Here is a 15638-nt window from a genome sequence, read left to right on the forward strand (position 1 = left end):
AGTGAAATGTGCTTAGCAGGGGACGGAGCCCTGGGGTGCCGAGGGGCGCTCTCCAGGGAAGAGAGTCAAGCACACCTTACACAGCTCATGGGAAAATAGACTTCAAGATGCATTTATTTCGGTGCAGAATATTTTGAAAATTCATGCATTAGTTTTTCATAATGGATACTTTTTAAAATTTATTTTTGGAAAGACAAATTTAACAGAGAGGAGAGAGACAGAGAGAAAGATCTTAATTCACTCCTCAAATGGCTGCAAGGGCTGGAGCTGAGCTGATCTGAAGCCAGGAGCCAGGAGCTTCTTCTGGGCCTCCCACATGGGTGCAGGGTCCCAAGGCTTTGGGCCTCCTCGACTGCTTTCCCAGACAATAAGCACGGAGCTGGATGGGAAGTGGAGTAGCCAGGATACGAACCAGTGCCCAATTGGAATGGTGGCGTGTACCAGGGTGAGTATTTAGCCTCTAGACTGTCATGCTAGGCCCTTGAAGGCCTTTTGTATGTGTGGATTTTAGGTGAGTTTTTTTTTGTTTTTTTTTGTTTGTTTGTTTGTTTTTTTCGCACCAAAATATCTTAGGCTTTAATTCTCAGTTTTCTGTGACTTTTTTTGAAGCACGTGGTGTATATGTGTCCACTGACCGTTTTCGGTCACAGTTGTCAATCTTCCATTGCAGGCTTCTCTGCTGAAGAATGACGAGACCAAAGCCCTCACCCCAGCTTCGCTGCAGAAGGAGCTGAACAACCTGCTCAAGTTCAATCCTGACTTCGCAGAGGCGGTGAGTGCTCCCTGCGCCGGGCGAGGCTGGCCTGGTCCGCCCGCTGTGTGTGGACCCTCAGTGCAGACAGCGGCTGGGCTGTGCGCTCTCCCCGAGCTCTGTTCACGTTTCCCTTTATTCTCTCGCAATCTGAACCTTGCGTGGGAGGTTGAAAAATATCTTCTGGGCCCGGCAGCGTGGCCTAGCGGCTAAAGTCCTCGCCTTGCACGCACCAGGACCCCATATGGGCGCCGGTTCAAATCCCGGTAGCCCCGCTTCCCATCCAGCTCCCTGCTTGTGACCTGGGAAACCAGCGGGGACAGCCCAAAGCCTTGGGACCCTGCACCGGCGTGGGAGACCAAGAGGAGGTTCCTGGCTCCTGGCTTCAGATCAGCTCAGCTTCAGCCACTACAGCTGTTTGTAGAGTGAATCATCAGACAAAAGAGCTTCCTCTCTGTCTCTCCTCCTCTCTGTATATCTGACTTTCCAATAAAAAAAAAAAAAAAGAAGATATTTTTCTTTTTTTTTTTTTTTTAAGATTTTATTATTATTGGAAAGCCGGAGGAAGCTCTTTTGTCAGCTTCCTCTCTGTCTCTCCTCCTCTCTGTATATCTGACTTTCCAATAAAAAAAAAAGAAAGAAGATATTTTTCTTTTTTTTTTTTTTTTTAAGATTTTATTATTATTGGAAAGCCGGAGGAAGCTCTTTTGTCTGATGATTCACTCTCCAAACAGCTGTAGTGGCTGAAGCTGAGCTGATCTGAAGCCAGGAGCCAGGAACCTCCTCTTGGTCTCCCACGCCGGTGCAGGGTCCCAAGGCTTTGGGCTGTCCCCGCTGGTTTCCCAGGTCACAAGCAGGGAGCTGGATGGGAAGCGGGGCTACCGGGATTTGAACCGGCGCCCATATGGGGTCCTGGTGCGTGCAAGGCAAGGACTTAAGCCGTTAGGCTATTGCGCCAGGTCCTCCTTTTTCCTTATCGATGATGTTTCTTTGTGTCACCTGGAATCTGCCCATTTAGATGCAGCTTTAATTCAGCAAAGTAAAGGAAAATAGTTAACTTATATTAATATTTATTACTATGAAATAATAAACCAGAAGTAGCCTCAGTGTGTTGTAAAGGCTTTGGATTTGAACTTGGACATGTTCCCTGAATCCTGGCGAGTGGGCCCTTTCCCACCACCCCTGGGTGCACAGTGGACGTGGACACTAAGGGGCTTGTTTGCGCTTTAGACTCGAGCCCACCTTCTGCCTGCCTGTAGGGAAAAGGTGAACCCAGCCCCGACCACTTACTTATCAGAGGATGCGTGCAGACGCCAGGACTCTGCTAGCCTTGGCTGAGGGCGAGTGTGGCCCTTCGAATACCTGTCATGTCTCTGGCCCTAGCATTACCTCAGCTACCTGAACAACCTGCGCGTCCAGGACGTCTTCAGCTCCACGCACAGCCTCCTGCACTACTTCGACCGCCTGATTCTCACCGGGGCCGAGGGCAAAAGCAACGGCGAGGAGGGCTACGGCCGGAGCCTGAGATACGCCGCTCTCAACCTGGCTGCCCTGCACTGCCGCTTCGGCCACTAGTAAGTTCTCGGGTGTGCCTCGATGCACGTGGAGGACACTAACTCTGCCCCTGACTGAGATGCCTTTTGTAAAGTCTCGTTGAAAAAGGAAGAAGAATAAGCAGACCCTTCTCTTGCAGCCATCAGTAACTTTCCCAGAGGGAAAGTTAATCTACCTGAGTAGGCCGCCCCCTGGTGTCACTATTTAGCATTGCTGTCTTGGTGCAGGGCTGAATGACAGGAAATGGGCTCATTAGGCCGGAGAGTCCCAAAAGGATGTTTGGGAGGTGATGATATTGGGGATGCAAAATCTATTTTAAGTATTTGACAGACAAAAAGAAGTTGTGCCTTTGTAAGATGAAGTTTTGCTTTTGGTGTTATCCGTAGAGCTCAGTGAGGTAACATTGGCTTATTTTGTTGCTAGACAATCCTGTGTTTTTAATTAGTAAAGAAGGGTAAGTGAGAAATTGTTACTTGTTAAGCAGGTAGATTTAAAAAGGACTTTGGAATCAGCAGGATGTTTTGGAAACGATGTAATAATGTGACTAAAGGTGAGAGGCCACAAAGTACTCATTTCAGAGTTCCCGTGTCTCCACCCCCCTCCCATGGCTTCTTGCCAGGTGGGCATAGCAGATTAGAGGAGCTGGGCCCAGGAGGCTATTTTTCAAAAGTCAATGGAAAAGGGAATTGGAGTGGGCATGTGGCACAATAGTTAGGACCCTTGAGGGGGTACATCCCATACTGGATTGCCTACGTTTGAGTTCTGGCTCCACTTCCAGATTCTGGTTTCCTACTAATGGGCACCCCGACAGGCGGGTGATGGCAAGTGGGTGGGTCCCTGCTGCTGGCGTTGAGGAGCCAGACTGAGTTGCTGTCTTCTAGCTTTGGTCTGACCCAGCCCACCGTGGCAGGCGGTTGGAGAATGAGCCAGTAGACAAATGTCTGTCTTCCTACCCTTCCCATAAAAATGGAAATAAATAATTGAAAAATAGATTTTAAAAACGAGGTTTTTTTACATGACATTTTTTGAAGCCTATGCCTAGTTTCTACATAGTATGCGTTTTCTGTGAACTGTCTAAATAGCCATCCTGTGCATGGACATCAGACATATTTTGGCACCAAAATAAACACCTGTGTGTATATAGTTTGTTTGTTGTTGGAGAGGCAGACAGTGAGAGAAAGAGCTTCCATCCCATGGTTCACTCCCCAGATCGCTGGCGCAGGGCCCCGCCAGAGCCGGGAACATGGTGGTAGATCTCATCGGTGACAGGAAGCCCAGTCCCTGAGTCGTGGGACTCGCCATTGTCACCTCCCTGTGTCCATGTGTGAAGGCCATTGACGCCAGGAGTCCAGGCCCTCCCAGGCGGGCTGTGGGCAGCTCAGCCCTTGGGCCCGGGGCCTGCCCCAGCACATCTGTTCCATACACATCTTGGATTGCCCTAGTACTAAGGAAAGTACCCTGTCTGAAGTTTGTATGAGATTCTCTTGCTCTGTGGGCCAGGCAGTACCTAGTGACTTGTGTTTTCTGATAGTTTGATTTTAGAAGGGCTGTAGTCCGAGCCACAACTTGTCTGTGGGTCACTGGCTCAGCATGTTGAGACATTAGAATCCAGACCAAGTAACTGCTGGGGGAAGGCTTGTAGTTGATACTTTGATGCAGGTTCACATGAAAAGGGTGTGGACTGCTGGAGAAGGCCGAGTGCTGGTGAGCCGAGGCGGAGGGCAGAGCAGAGGGAAGGCGTCTGTCGGAGAGATGCTGGGGAGTGCTCGGCTCGGCCAGCAGCGCCACAGACCATAGGTTGCACCTGCTGATGCTCAGAGCACCCCCAGACTCTGTTCTGTGGTGGTGGCTAACTTTTTCTGCTCAGCTATAAAAAAATTCTTAATTAGTGTGTTTCATTTTTTTATGTACTCTTAGCTAATAACAGTGTCCTCTGTAATCACCAGTAGCCTGCTTCCACGTTAAGAAATTACTGACTGCCCTGTTTGGAAACTTTTGGAGTGTCCAGATGTCCGTCGTTTCTGTGTTTACAGTACTGTCCCCGGGTAGGCAGCTAGTGGCCTGGAACGCAGGCGGGGAGAGGTGGTTGTTCTAGCTAATTCCTGGCTGACTCAGGTCCAGGCGCCTTTGTTTCTGGTCCTGGGTCTGAAGCCAAAAGGACAGTGGAGAATTCTTTAAAATGTCGACAGACGTCTGTCGAACGCCTCATGTGTACTCGCCATTGTTATAGATGCTGGGGGATAGAGTATTGTAGAACAAGAGAAGAAATCCTATTGTGGAGCTGCCAGTGGGAGGGAGGGAGATGGTGAGCAGGGCTGAGCGCAGCTGTGGCTCTCGCGTGTCAGGCAGTGAGAGACAGGCAGGAGTGAGGGTGAGGGACGGCAGCGTGGGACGCAGGCAGCATCCCCCAGGTATGCAGACGTCAGGTAGCAGGCCAGCCTCACTCCTGGGCTCTGCTCTTCAGGAAATGGGAGGAATGAGCTGCGAAGGTGCCCCGACAGTGAGCTGCAGGTGGGGCCGGAGTCCTGGAAGCAGGCGGAGGCAGAGTGAGGTCAGAGCTGCGGGCGGCAGGGGCCCAGCGTTTGGCTTTGCACAGGCCGGCTGAGGACTTTGCCCTAGACCTGCCCTGAGTGAAGCCATTGTATGGAGGCTGCAGGCCTTTCTGCTCTTTTTTTTTTTTTTCCTAAGATTAATTTGTTTGAAAGGCAGAGTTACAGAAAGTGGGAGAGACAGAGATCTTCGATCTGCTGGTTTACTCTGAAAATGACTCCAATGTCCAGGATTGGGCCAGCCTGGAGCCAGAAGCCTGGAGTTCCATCTGGGTTGCCCATGTGGGTGGCAGAGGCCCACGTGTTTGGTCTGTTTCCCCTGCTTCTGCAGATGCGATAGTAGGGAGCTGGCTGGGAAACAGAACAACTCAGATGAGAAGCCAATGTCACAAATGGTTGCTTAACTCACTAAACCACAAAGTTGGACCCTATGCTCGGGCATTTTTTTATTTGTTGGTCTTAAAATTGGTTATTTTAAACCATTAGCAGGGGGTTGGGTTGGAAGTGGAGCAGCCAGGACTTGAGCTGGCACCCACTTGGGATGCTAGTCACAGACAGAGGCTTTGGCTGGCTACATCATGGTGCCAGTCTTTGCTCTGGCAGTTAGAACACTGGCCTTTAATCCACTTGAGATGGTATCACCCGTTTGTTGCCCTGTCACAGAAGGCTTTCCTCTGAGGGTTTTCTGAATAGCAGTGATAGGGACCGATGTTCCCCGGGGGACTCTGTCTTGGTGACCTACCCTGTCTTCCTGCCTGGAGAACTGTAGTGTGCTGAGTCCCGTTTCAGCAGACTGCGTCTACAGTTCTCCCCAAAGCTCTTTGGCCTGGTTTTAGCAAGCTAAGAGTCTAGCTCTGCTTCCTAGCAATTACCATTGGCTGTCAAATGTTCATCAAGTGAAATGAGTTGACGCTTGCTAAGGCTGTCTGAGGAAGTGCTGCCTGCCCTCAAGCGGTTCAGTCTAGTGCATGGCTTGATTCTCAACATAAATACAGAAGTGAAAGAAATAGAAAACAGTTAAAAAGGGGTCTAGTTTCTGGGTAACACTCAAGAGTTTCTGGTCCCACTGACGCCTCACTCCTTTTCAAATACATTTATTTGAAAGGCAGTTACTGAGAGAGGGAGAGGCAGTTTCCCTCCACTGGCTCACTCTTAAGATGGCCACAGTGGCCTGGGCTTGGCCAGGCCAAAGCCAAGGCCTTAGAACTCCATCTGGGGGGGCGAGCAGGGACATAGCCATCCTCTGCTGCTTTCCCAGATGTACTGTCAGAGCTGGCATGGAAGTGGAGTGGTCGGATTTCAACAAGTTCCCATTTGGGACGCCGGCATTATAGGCTGTGACTTCACACGCTGTGCCACAACACTAACCCTGTGACCCAGCGGGTGTAAAATGTACCCAAAGTGATGGAGAGTTACACCCGGGAGTGTATATGTAAGTAGTGCAGCTTGAGGGACAGGCAGTATTTTGGTGGGTATTTTCAGAAATGAGAGATCAGTGAGGCCAAGTTAAAATCAGAGGTGGAACCACATGGTCTGGAAAAAAATTCAGAATAGGAATCTTCAAAATAATTTTTAAAAGTTTTTTATTTATTTTTATTGGAAAGTCAGATATATAGAGAGGAAGACAGAGAGGAAGATCTTCCATCTGATGGTTCACTCCCCAAGTGGCCACAACGGCCAGAGCTGAGCTGATCCGAAGCCAGGAGACGGAAGCTTCTTCTGGGACTCCCATGTGGGAGCAGGGTCCCAAGGCTCTGGACTGTCCTCGACTGCTTTCCCAGGCCACAAGCAGGGAGCTGGGAGGGAAGTGGAGCTGCCGGGGCACAAACTGGTACGGATGTGGGTTCCTGGGCTTGTAAGGTGAGAACTCTTGCCACTAGGCTATCATGCCAGGCCCCAAAATACTTTTTAAGACCAGAAAAAGTGATACAGGTTAAAAACAAATAAGCGAACAAACAAAAGCATGCAGAAAACAACTAATCCATGGGGAATGAAATGAACAGCTTAGATCTTTTCACCCCACTCAGCAGCAACAACCAGAATAAACGTTTAGGATCACAGATCAAAGCCGACTCCTGCCCCTTGGAATAGCGGTTCGCCTTAGGAAGGGCTTGTCCTGTCTTCCCTGTAGGGAGTTTCCCTGGCTGGGGCTGCAGCTCAGCTCTGAGAGGATGTGTCCCCCGTAGCGACAGCCTCAGAAGTGTGTCCCCGCGGCCTCCGCCGCCCGTGCGTGCGCTTGTTTGTGATTGTTGATGGGATATTAATGTTTAGTCTGTCGTTAGTCAACAGGCAGAGCTCGCCCTGCAGGAGGCAATTAGGATTGCCCAGGAGTCCAACGACCACGTGTGTCTCCAGCACTGTTTGGTGAGGCCGTCCTCTGGGCTCGGGAGCTTTCCTCATGGGTTGAGTTGGCCTTCGGAGGCCCCTGTCACAGCGGGATCTAAGGGCCTTCGCAGCGAAGGTATACCAGGAAACCAGGAAGGACAACCCTGATTTATTGGATCTTTGATCTTAAATCATGATGTCTCTTCTTCTTTGGGACAATTCTTGTCTACAAATGTTTAACTTGCCTTTAGAAAAGGCCACAAAATACTCTGACTTTGGCATGAACAGCCCCGTGTGTGCCGCGCACAGTGCCCTGGGAAGCACGGTCATCAGTCCAAGTAGATCAGAGAAATACGTTACCCGACCGTCACCCGAGACTCTCCTGTGGGGCATCTGCTGTGCTGTGGACACCTGCCAGGCACAGCCTGCACAGGCCAAGCAGGCCCACGGCGCGATTATTTCGGTCTAGTTCCCGTGTTGGGCAGGTCTCACGGAGGTTCCTACCTGGTGAGACAGCATCTGAGAGGATGTGTTTTGCCCTTAGTCCTTCCTTTGGGCCACGCTGACATGGCTGGAATGTGGAGGCACTGCCACCGTTATGACGCCCTTTGGTGATTGTCTCTCGCCAGAGCTGGCTCTATGTGCTGGGGCAGAAGAGAGCCGATAGCTATGTCCTGCTGGAGCACTCGGTGAAGAAGGCAGTGCATTTTGGGTTACCGGTAAGGCTGGCCTTTCTGTGAGATTGTTGAGTCCGTGGCGCTGAGCCTCTGTCTTCTCCCCCCGCCTCTGTCCTGACCAGTGCTAGCTGTAGAGCGGGCGCCTCCGTGTGTGCGCTCACTCCTGGTGTCTCACTGGATTTCATTACTAATGAAACCACTTGACCCTGCTCAGTAGGTTTCTCTCTGCTCGCTTTACCCTAATAACATCTGTGGATGCTCCATTTATCAACTGGATAAGAGACCTTTCTTTAGCTTACTGAGCCACACTAACCCAGCACATACCTGCTCTCAGAGGTGGTAAGAAAGGCTGGTGTTTAAACCGGAGATTGGCAAACTTGACCCCGCACAGGCGCGTGTGGTCTGCTGCCTGCGTACGTGTGGCGGCCAGCCTAAGAATGGGTTCTGCATTTTAAGTGATGGGCAGAAGCAGCAGCCCGCAGGAACGTGCGTCAGGAAGCAGCATGGCCTGCAAGACCAAGTGGCTCTCGAAAGGACCAGTTTGCTGATCCTTGGTTTAAACAGTTAGTGACGTGCCAGGAAACCTGACAGACAGATGTGTCCGTCCTTGTTCTGAGCGACAGAGGAGGACCCGAGGTACAGTCCTCATTACCTATGGACGTGGTGACCACCGGGCCGCAGACGGGGCGTGGCTCGCACTGTCTGTCACGGGGAGTCTGCAGGCTTCAGTGAGGGTCTCAACATGAGGAGGTCTTCAGAAAGTTCGGGAAGAGATGTGTATGATGAGAAAATGGTGCATAGATCTAGAATAAAACTCCTGCACCACAGTCCGCTTACCATTTCATTTCCCACAACTTTGAAGCGTCTCCTGTGTGATGCTTTTTAAAGGTGTAGCTTGTCTGTGTGATTCACTTCTGGGAAAGGAAGCTTACCCATGCCGAATTAGCATAATGACAAAACCGGCTCCTTGGAGTTGATGGATAGACTGCTGAAGTGGATGGAGGCCGACTTGGTCTCCTGCTGTCGTCCTGAACGACTGCACCAGCAGCCAAGCAAAAGAGGCTGTGCTGGTCACGATGGGTGTCCTTTTTGGTCTGCTGTCCCACGCTGTGCCCAGCACTGTCTGACATATATCGTTTCGCCCCTTCTTTATGATAGGTTTGATGCCCATTGTTGAGGTGGGGGAGCTGAGGCTTAGCTAAGAAGCTGAGGGACTGGCCCTGAGTCACACAGTAAGTAGCAGAGGCAGTGTTGGAGTCTAGGTCCCCCTGATGCCAGAGCCCTGGCGCTTTCCCATGCACCCTCTGCTTCTCCTTCAGCCCCAGAGGGTCAGGGTTAAGGTCAGGCTGTAGGTCCCTTCCTTTTAAGTAGTCACTTGTGCATGTGCTGAAATGTGAAATCCACCACATTTCTGAAGAGCAAACAAATTCTGTCATGTAATCTCTATCTTGGGTCGTGGGTATATCTGTCCCCTTAGTACCTCGCCTCCCTGGGAATACAGTCCCTTGTTCAACAGAGAGCTTTCGCCGGGAAGACGGCCAACAAGCTGATGGACGCCCTCAAGGCCTCCGACCTCCTGCACTGGAAGCACAGCCTGTCGGAGCTCATCGACATCAGCATAGCCCAGAAAACGGCCATCTGGAGGCTGTACGGGCGCAGGTGAGTTCCCAGGCCCCAGCGGGGACCTGCGGCCCTGAGCAGGCACCGGGAAAGTCGGCTCTGAGACGTCAGACGCAAGGACTGCCCCTCGTGCAAGTTCAGGCGGGCCTTCCAAGCAAATGCTTTGTGTTATAAACACATTCTGTATTCTGCACGGACCTGGCTGCTCCCCCCACACACATGTTTCGGTTTGCTCCTCCCAGCTGTCCCGTGAGGTGCCTGAGGGTGATCTCCTTTCTGGTTCACGTGTCTGACCTGCCCATGATCCTGAGCAGATCTCAGCACTGGCACTTGAGGGCTCACGGCTCCCACGCCCTGCCCCTCAGCTCCGGGACAAGGACCCCTCTTCCTGTGTGCAGGAGGTGTGGTCCAGGTGTCCAAGCCAAGCACCCCCTGGACCCCACTGTTGCTGTTTAAAGAAAGGTGCTGTTTGGTTAAGCAAGGTGTTTTCTCTGCAATATGTCCAGTTAGCCACCTTGAGCATGGGAGCAAACTTCTGAACCAGAACTTAACCCTGGGGCCTGCCGCTGCCTCGTGCTTCCCTAGACACCCCACTGTTTCTAGGAATTCAGTGATGAAAGGACGTGCCTATTTTACCAGTCTTGTTTTTGTATTTCAGATAATTTTTTGGCACGGTGTGCTCTGAAACAGCTGCAGACACTGGTCACTGCTTGCATTCATTGCCAGAGCAGCCGGTGCCAGGATGGCATCGGGTCTGAATTTGCCCGTGAAAACTTAACTAACATGCTGTGACTGCAAGGGGAGCGGGCGGGGGCGGGGTGGGCGTCTGGAAGCATGGCGCTCCGGTCGTGTCATAACCATTCCCTGATTCCTCGCGGGCTGCACACCTGGGCTTTTCCCCTCTCCCTGTCGTCAGGGCAAGAGCCGGCTTTGGGAAGCAGCTGCTTCCGCAAAGCCAAAGCCTGCAGAGGGGTCGATTTCCGTGCGTTTCCACTGAAGTTAGCAGGAGGGTGTGGCTGCGGGGCAGCCAGCGACTCCTGCCTGAGGGAGACTCCTGTTCCCTCTCCTCACCCAGCACCATGGCCCTGCAGCAAGCTCAGATGTTGCTAAGCATGAACAGCCTGGAGTCGGTGAATTCTGGCGTGCAGCAAAACAACACCGAGTCATTTGCCGTGGCGCTCTGCCACCTTGCAGAGCTACACGCAGAACAGGTAAGGCGGCTGGCCAGGCCTTGTGCTTGTGAAAGGCACTGGGCCTGCTTTGCCTGGGTCTGGTTGATTACAGGTGGCTGAAGAGTGACACCCTCCCCCCGCCGCAGGGGCACTGTGCCTGTCAAATCAGCCATGCGTGGGCGTCTTCCGGCCCCGGTGAGCATCGTGTCTGGTGGAGGCCCAAGAAGGGCAAAGGGAATCGCATATAGCTGAGGACTCCACACTTTAATCTTACCCAGAAATATCTTTTAAGGAGAAGAGAGCCAGGAAAGCTGTTTTTTGAAGTAGCATGATTAGGGCTGGTGTTGTGGCCCAGCATGTTAACCCGCTGCTTGTAATTCTGGCAACTCATAGGGGCATCAGTTCAAGTCCCAACTGCTCCAGATCAAGCTCCCTGCTGGCCCAAGTGGTTGGATCCCTGCTTCCAAAGGGGAAGACCTGGACGGAGTGCCAGGCTCCTCCTGGCTTCAGGCCTGGCCTAGTCACGGCGATTGGGATCACGTGGGGTGTAAACCAGCTGATGGGAAGATCAGCCAATGTTGTCTAAGCCTTTCTCTCTCTGACTCTGCGTCTCATGGAACACAGTCCTGGATCTGTGTGTGTGTGTGTTTTTGTTTGTTTTGTTTTGAATTTTGTGGTACAATTTTGTATAGACTGGGATTTCCCCCCAAACTCCCACCCTCCAACAGATTTCCCCCTCGTTGCTACAATAGTACAGTCCTTCATAAGGAGTCATAATTCCATCAGTCTCTTATCTAAGTGTGCCCCGACATTGCTGGCACAGACAGTGTCAGGCCAGCGTCCCACTGTCTGCATGTGTCCAGCAGTTTCATTGGGAGTCCATGTTTTGTTTGGAAGCAGGGATGCGTGATGACTCTGTTTTCTCGTGGCCTCTTTGTGGTTCCTGTGCTTGTTAGATTGCATCCTAACAGTCAGTGTTCCTTACCATGTCACCAAAAGATACCTGGCTTGTTGCCTCCCTCCCTTTTAGAAAGAGAGAAATAGTTTTCTTGAATGAACATAGTTTAGCATTTTACGACTTTTTTTTTTTTTTTTTTTGGTAAAGATTCATTTGTTTATTATTGTTCATTGAAAGAGAGTGATGAAATCTTTGATCCAGTGGTTCAACTCCCAATGGCCACAAGGGCCAGGCCAAAGCCAGGGTTCCCACGTGAGTGGGCCATTTCCCCCTGCCTTTCCCAGGTGCGTTAGCAGGGAGCTGGAGCAGCTGGGAGTTGAACTGGCACCCTTTGGTTTGCTAGAATTGCAGGTGGTAGCTTTTCCAGCTCTGCCACAGTGCTGGCCCCATTAACTCTTTTTTTTTTAAAGATTTATTTATTTTTATTACAAAGTTGGATATACAGAGAAGAGGAGAGACAGAGAGGAAGATCTTTCATCTGATGATCCACTCCGCAAGTGAGCGCAACGACCAGTGCTGTGCCGATCTGGAGCCAGGAGCCAGGAACTTCCTTCAGGTCTCCCATGCTGGTGCACTGTCCCAAGGCTTTCAGCTGTCCCCACTGCTCTCCCAGGCCACAGCAGGGAGCTGGATGGGAAGTGGAGCTGCCGGGATTAGAACCGGCGCCCATATGGGATCCTGGCACGTTCAAGGCGAGGACTTCAGCTTCTTGGCCACCATGCCGGGCCCTGACCCCATTAACTCTTGTAGGTAGTTGTGTAAGTGGAGGGAGTGGTGGCCTTTGGTTGGTGAGTTCCCCTTGCACTTGGTTAGCTGCTTGTTTCCCATGCCCACGAAGTGCCACCCAAGCTTCTGCTTGTCAGAACAGCAGACCGACCAGACTTGCTGCTTGCTGTCCTCCAGGCTCCTCAACACTGGTCTCTAGAACTGTCTTTAGCGTCACAGCTTATCCTCACCTGCTGCATGGCTCATGGGGTGTTTGGTGCACTGTGAGTTGTGTGTCTAGTGGGATCCACCTGGGACTCCTCCAACAACTTGACATCAAGTAAACAGGCCACACAGATCAACTGTTGGAAGTGTCGCCTGGTGGGTTTTTGAAGTAGAATTGTTCCTCCTGAGTCCAACATTATCCAGGGAACTTCAAAAATGTCTGTGGGAAAATGGAATTAAAGAAGTTGATTGGACCCAGTGTGGTAGCCTAGTGCCTAAAGTCCTCACCTTGCACGCACTGGGATCCCATATGGGCACTGGTGCATATCCTGGCTGTCCCACTTCCCTCCCAGCTCCCTGCCTGTGGCCTGGGAAAGCAGTCGAGGATGACCCAAAGCTTTGGGACCCTGTACCCGCATGGTAGACCAGGAAGAAGCTCCTGGCTTCGGATCAGCTCAGCTCTGACCATTGTGGCCATTTGGAGAGTGAACCGGTGGATGGAAGATCTTTCCTTCTCTATAAATCTAACTTTCTAATTAAAAAAAAAAGATTATTTATTTACTTGAAAGGCAGAATCAGATTGAAAGGAATGACAGAAACCTTGTATCTGCTGATTTCCTCTCCAGATGGCCACAACAGCCTGGGCTGGGCCAGGCCGAGCTGGGGCTGGAGCTCCATCCACGACTCCACATTTGACCTGGCCAGCCCAGATCCAGCTGTTGCAGGCATCTAGGGAGTGAATCAGCAGATGGAGGATCTCTTTCTCTCCCTCTCTCTCTGATACTCTGCCTTTCAAAGAAAAAAACAAATCTTTTAAAAAATTCTTGCTGAGTGTCTAGTACGTGATATATAGCATCATAATTTATAAAAATAGTTTGTATATCTTGGAATATTTATGTGCATAAAAGGAGATATACGTTAAAACATGAGCAGTAATTTCAGTAGGTTGATAAGTAACACTTTTTTTGTTTATGTGTACTTTGTAGATTGTTTTCAGAGTAAACATGTTGCATGTGTCATTTTTCAAAGTGAACAAAATTCATAAGAAACTTTAAAAAAATGGCCCTTTGAAATTGGCCTCTCTCTGCTCAGTGCATGGCAGGTTCCCTGGTCTGCAGCGGGTGAACCGTGGCTGGTGGCCTGCTGGGAAGCAGAGGGGACCTGGGGACAGTGTGCCCACTGAATCCCGTCTCTGTGTTTCAGGGCTGTTTCGCTGCAGCTGCCGAAGTGCTGAAGCACCTGAAGGAGCGATTTCCCCCCAACACCCAGCATGCGCAGGTGAGCTCCCTCTGCCGGGCACCGGGTTTGTTGCTAAGAAGAAGGGCTTCACTGCAGCCTAACATGGGGTGTCTCTGCTGAGTTCTCCAGCCACAAAGGACTTTGTCAGAGGTGGCATAACTTACCCAATGGTGGAAAACATGATTTGTTTAAGGATAGGTACATATATGATAAAAATATTTTGTAAGCATGAATAGGAATGATAAGCACCTGTTTACCTTGAACAAAGGGAAGTGGGAGCTACAGAGGACTTCAGTAGTAGCTGTTAGTTCTCAGGACAGAGGCCATGTGTGAGTTGATGAACTTGATCACTGGCATGCATGTATTTGCACTTTTATTCTCCATGGTTTTTTACGTACTTGAGATATTTTAAACTTTTTTTTTATAAGCCTCATAAAGAATATGTGACTTACTGTAAAGACACTTGCGCATCTCCACAAACTAACAGCGTGAGCATTTGTCATTTTGTACTTTTTCTCATACTAGTTATGGATGCTGTGTGAGCAGAAAATACAGTTTGACAGAGCAATGAATGATGGCAAATACCATCTGGCCGACTCGCTCGTTACAGGGATCACAGCTCTCAACAGCATGGAGGGCGTGTACAGGTAGGCAGCTCTGCAAACTCCAGCCCAGCTCGAGCCAACTCACATTCCGATGTCTTCATTATGTTCTTACATGTGTTTATTTCCTTTAGCTTAGGAAAAATATTTTTCTTGTTTATTTTAGTAAATAAGAAATTATAAATACTAAACAAAATAGATTTCTCTAAGATAATCACAGACATCCGGATGCCTAGAATTCCAGGCTTTCTTGCACATGCATGTACTTCCTAAACATGCTTAACAGACATGCGTGTGTTTTGTTTCCTTTAACAGAGGAGACACATCAGGCGTAGTTTCTCTCCTTGGGGTGTTGCCAGTTGATTGAAGAGGCAGAAATGCTCACCTCAGAATGGTTGAGGCTCAGGGACATGTGCAGCATCAGTGTGACCGACCCTGTGTGTGTGTTCTGTCGCAGGAAAGCGGTCGTGTTGCAAGCTCAGAACCAGATGTCCGAGGCGCATAAGCTGCTGCAGAAGCTGCTGAGTCACTGCGAGAAGCTCAAGAACACGGAGATGGTGATTAGGTAAGGGCTCGTGCGCACGCGCCGCCGCCAGGTGCCCGTGGAGATGCTCACGCCCATTTCTCCCCCACCCCCTGTGACCAGCGTGCTGCTGTCGGTGGCAGGCCTGTACTGGCGCTCCTCCTCCCCGAGCATCGCGATGCCCTTGCTCCTGCACGCCCTGGCCCTCTCCAAGGAGTACCGGCTGCAGTACCTGGCCTCTGAAACAGTGCTCAACTTGGCTTTTGCCCAGGTAAGTGGGTCTCTGTCTTGAGGACACACACGGAGTCAGTCTTGAGGATGATGGAGAAGTCTCGCGAGGCAGTCTGTAGGGTCATGCCCTCCTGCAAGGCAGAGAGCTGTCGGGATGGTGGTGAGTGCTGCCTCTCAGGGACTTGGCTATCCTGGGCTGTATCCAGGACAGGCATGCGCCTCATCGGGGAGGACCCTGGCACACAGTGTGGCTTAATTGAGCTGAGCAGCCTTGTGACCAAGGAACTGAGCAAGCCGGGGCATCACTGGAAGCCAGATGTGTTTTCTTTGTGCTCCAAGTGAAGGCTGTGAAGGAGGGGACCGTGTCCTCTGGAAGCTAGTGGGACCTGCTCTGCAGACCTTCAGTAAGCACCACTGAACGGATGAGGCAATTTTTAACTCACTGATGGAATTGATTAACCGAAGCAGAGACTCTCTAAACTGGCTATTACATGATAAATATAAAAA

General features: G+C 50.7%; 1 protein-coding gene across 3 annotated transcripts in view; it reads left to right on the plus strand.

The window, feature by feature from the left end:
* Positions 1-15638, plus strand: part of ANAPC5 (anaphase promoting complex subunit 5) — a 35933-nt gene that overhangs the window by 17071 nt on the left and 3224 nt on the right. For 2 of the 3 annotated variants that reach the window (XM_058656447.1, XM_004595312.3), the window contains exons 6-15: positions 671-772; positions 2135-2325; positions 7137-7218; positions 7809-7898; positions 9334-9515; positions 10552-10687; positions 13740-13814; positions 14301-14422; positions 14835-14942; positions 15024-15171. In XM_058656447.1, the coding sequence (XP_058512430.1) occupies positions 671-772; positions 2135-2325; positions 7137-7218; positions 7809-7898; positions 9334-9515; positions 10552-10687; positions 13740-13814; positions 14301-14422; positions 14835-14942; positions 15024-15171 (1236 nt within the window). The remainder of the gene's footprint in view (positions 1-670; positions 773-2134; positions 2326-7136; positions 7219-7808; positions 7899-9333; positions 9516-10551; positions 10688-13739; positions 13815-14300; positions 14423-14834; positions 14943-15023; positions 15172-15638) is intronic. The other variant, XM_036496401.2, reaches the window with a different exon arrangement.

This window comes from Ochotona princeps, chromosome 29 (assembly GCF_030435755.1).
Source record: "Ochotona princeps isolate mOchPri1 chromosome 29, mOchPri1.hap1, whole genome shotgun sequence".
Classification (NCBI taxonomy): Eukaryota; Metazoa; Chordata; class Mammalia; order Lagomorpha; family Ochotonidae; genus Ochotona; species Ochotona princeps.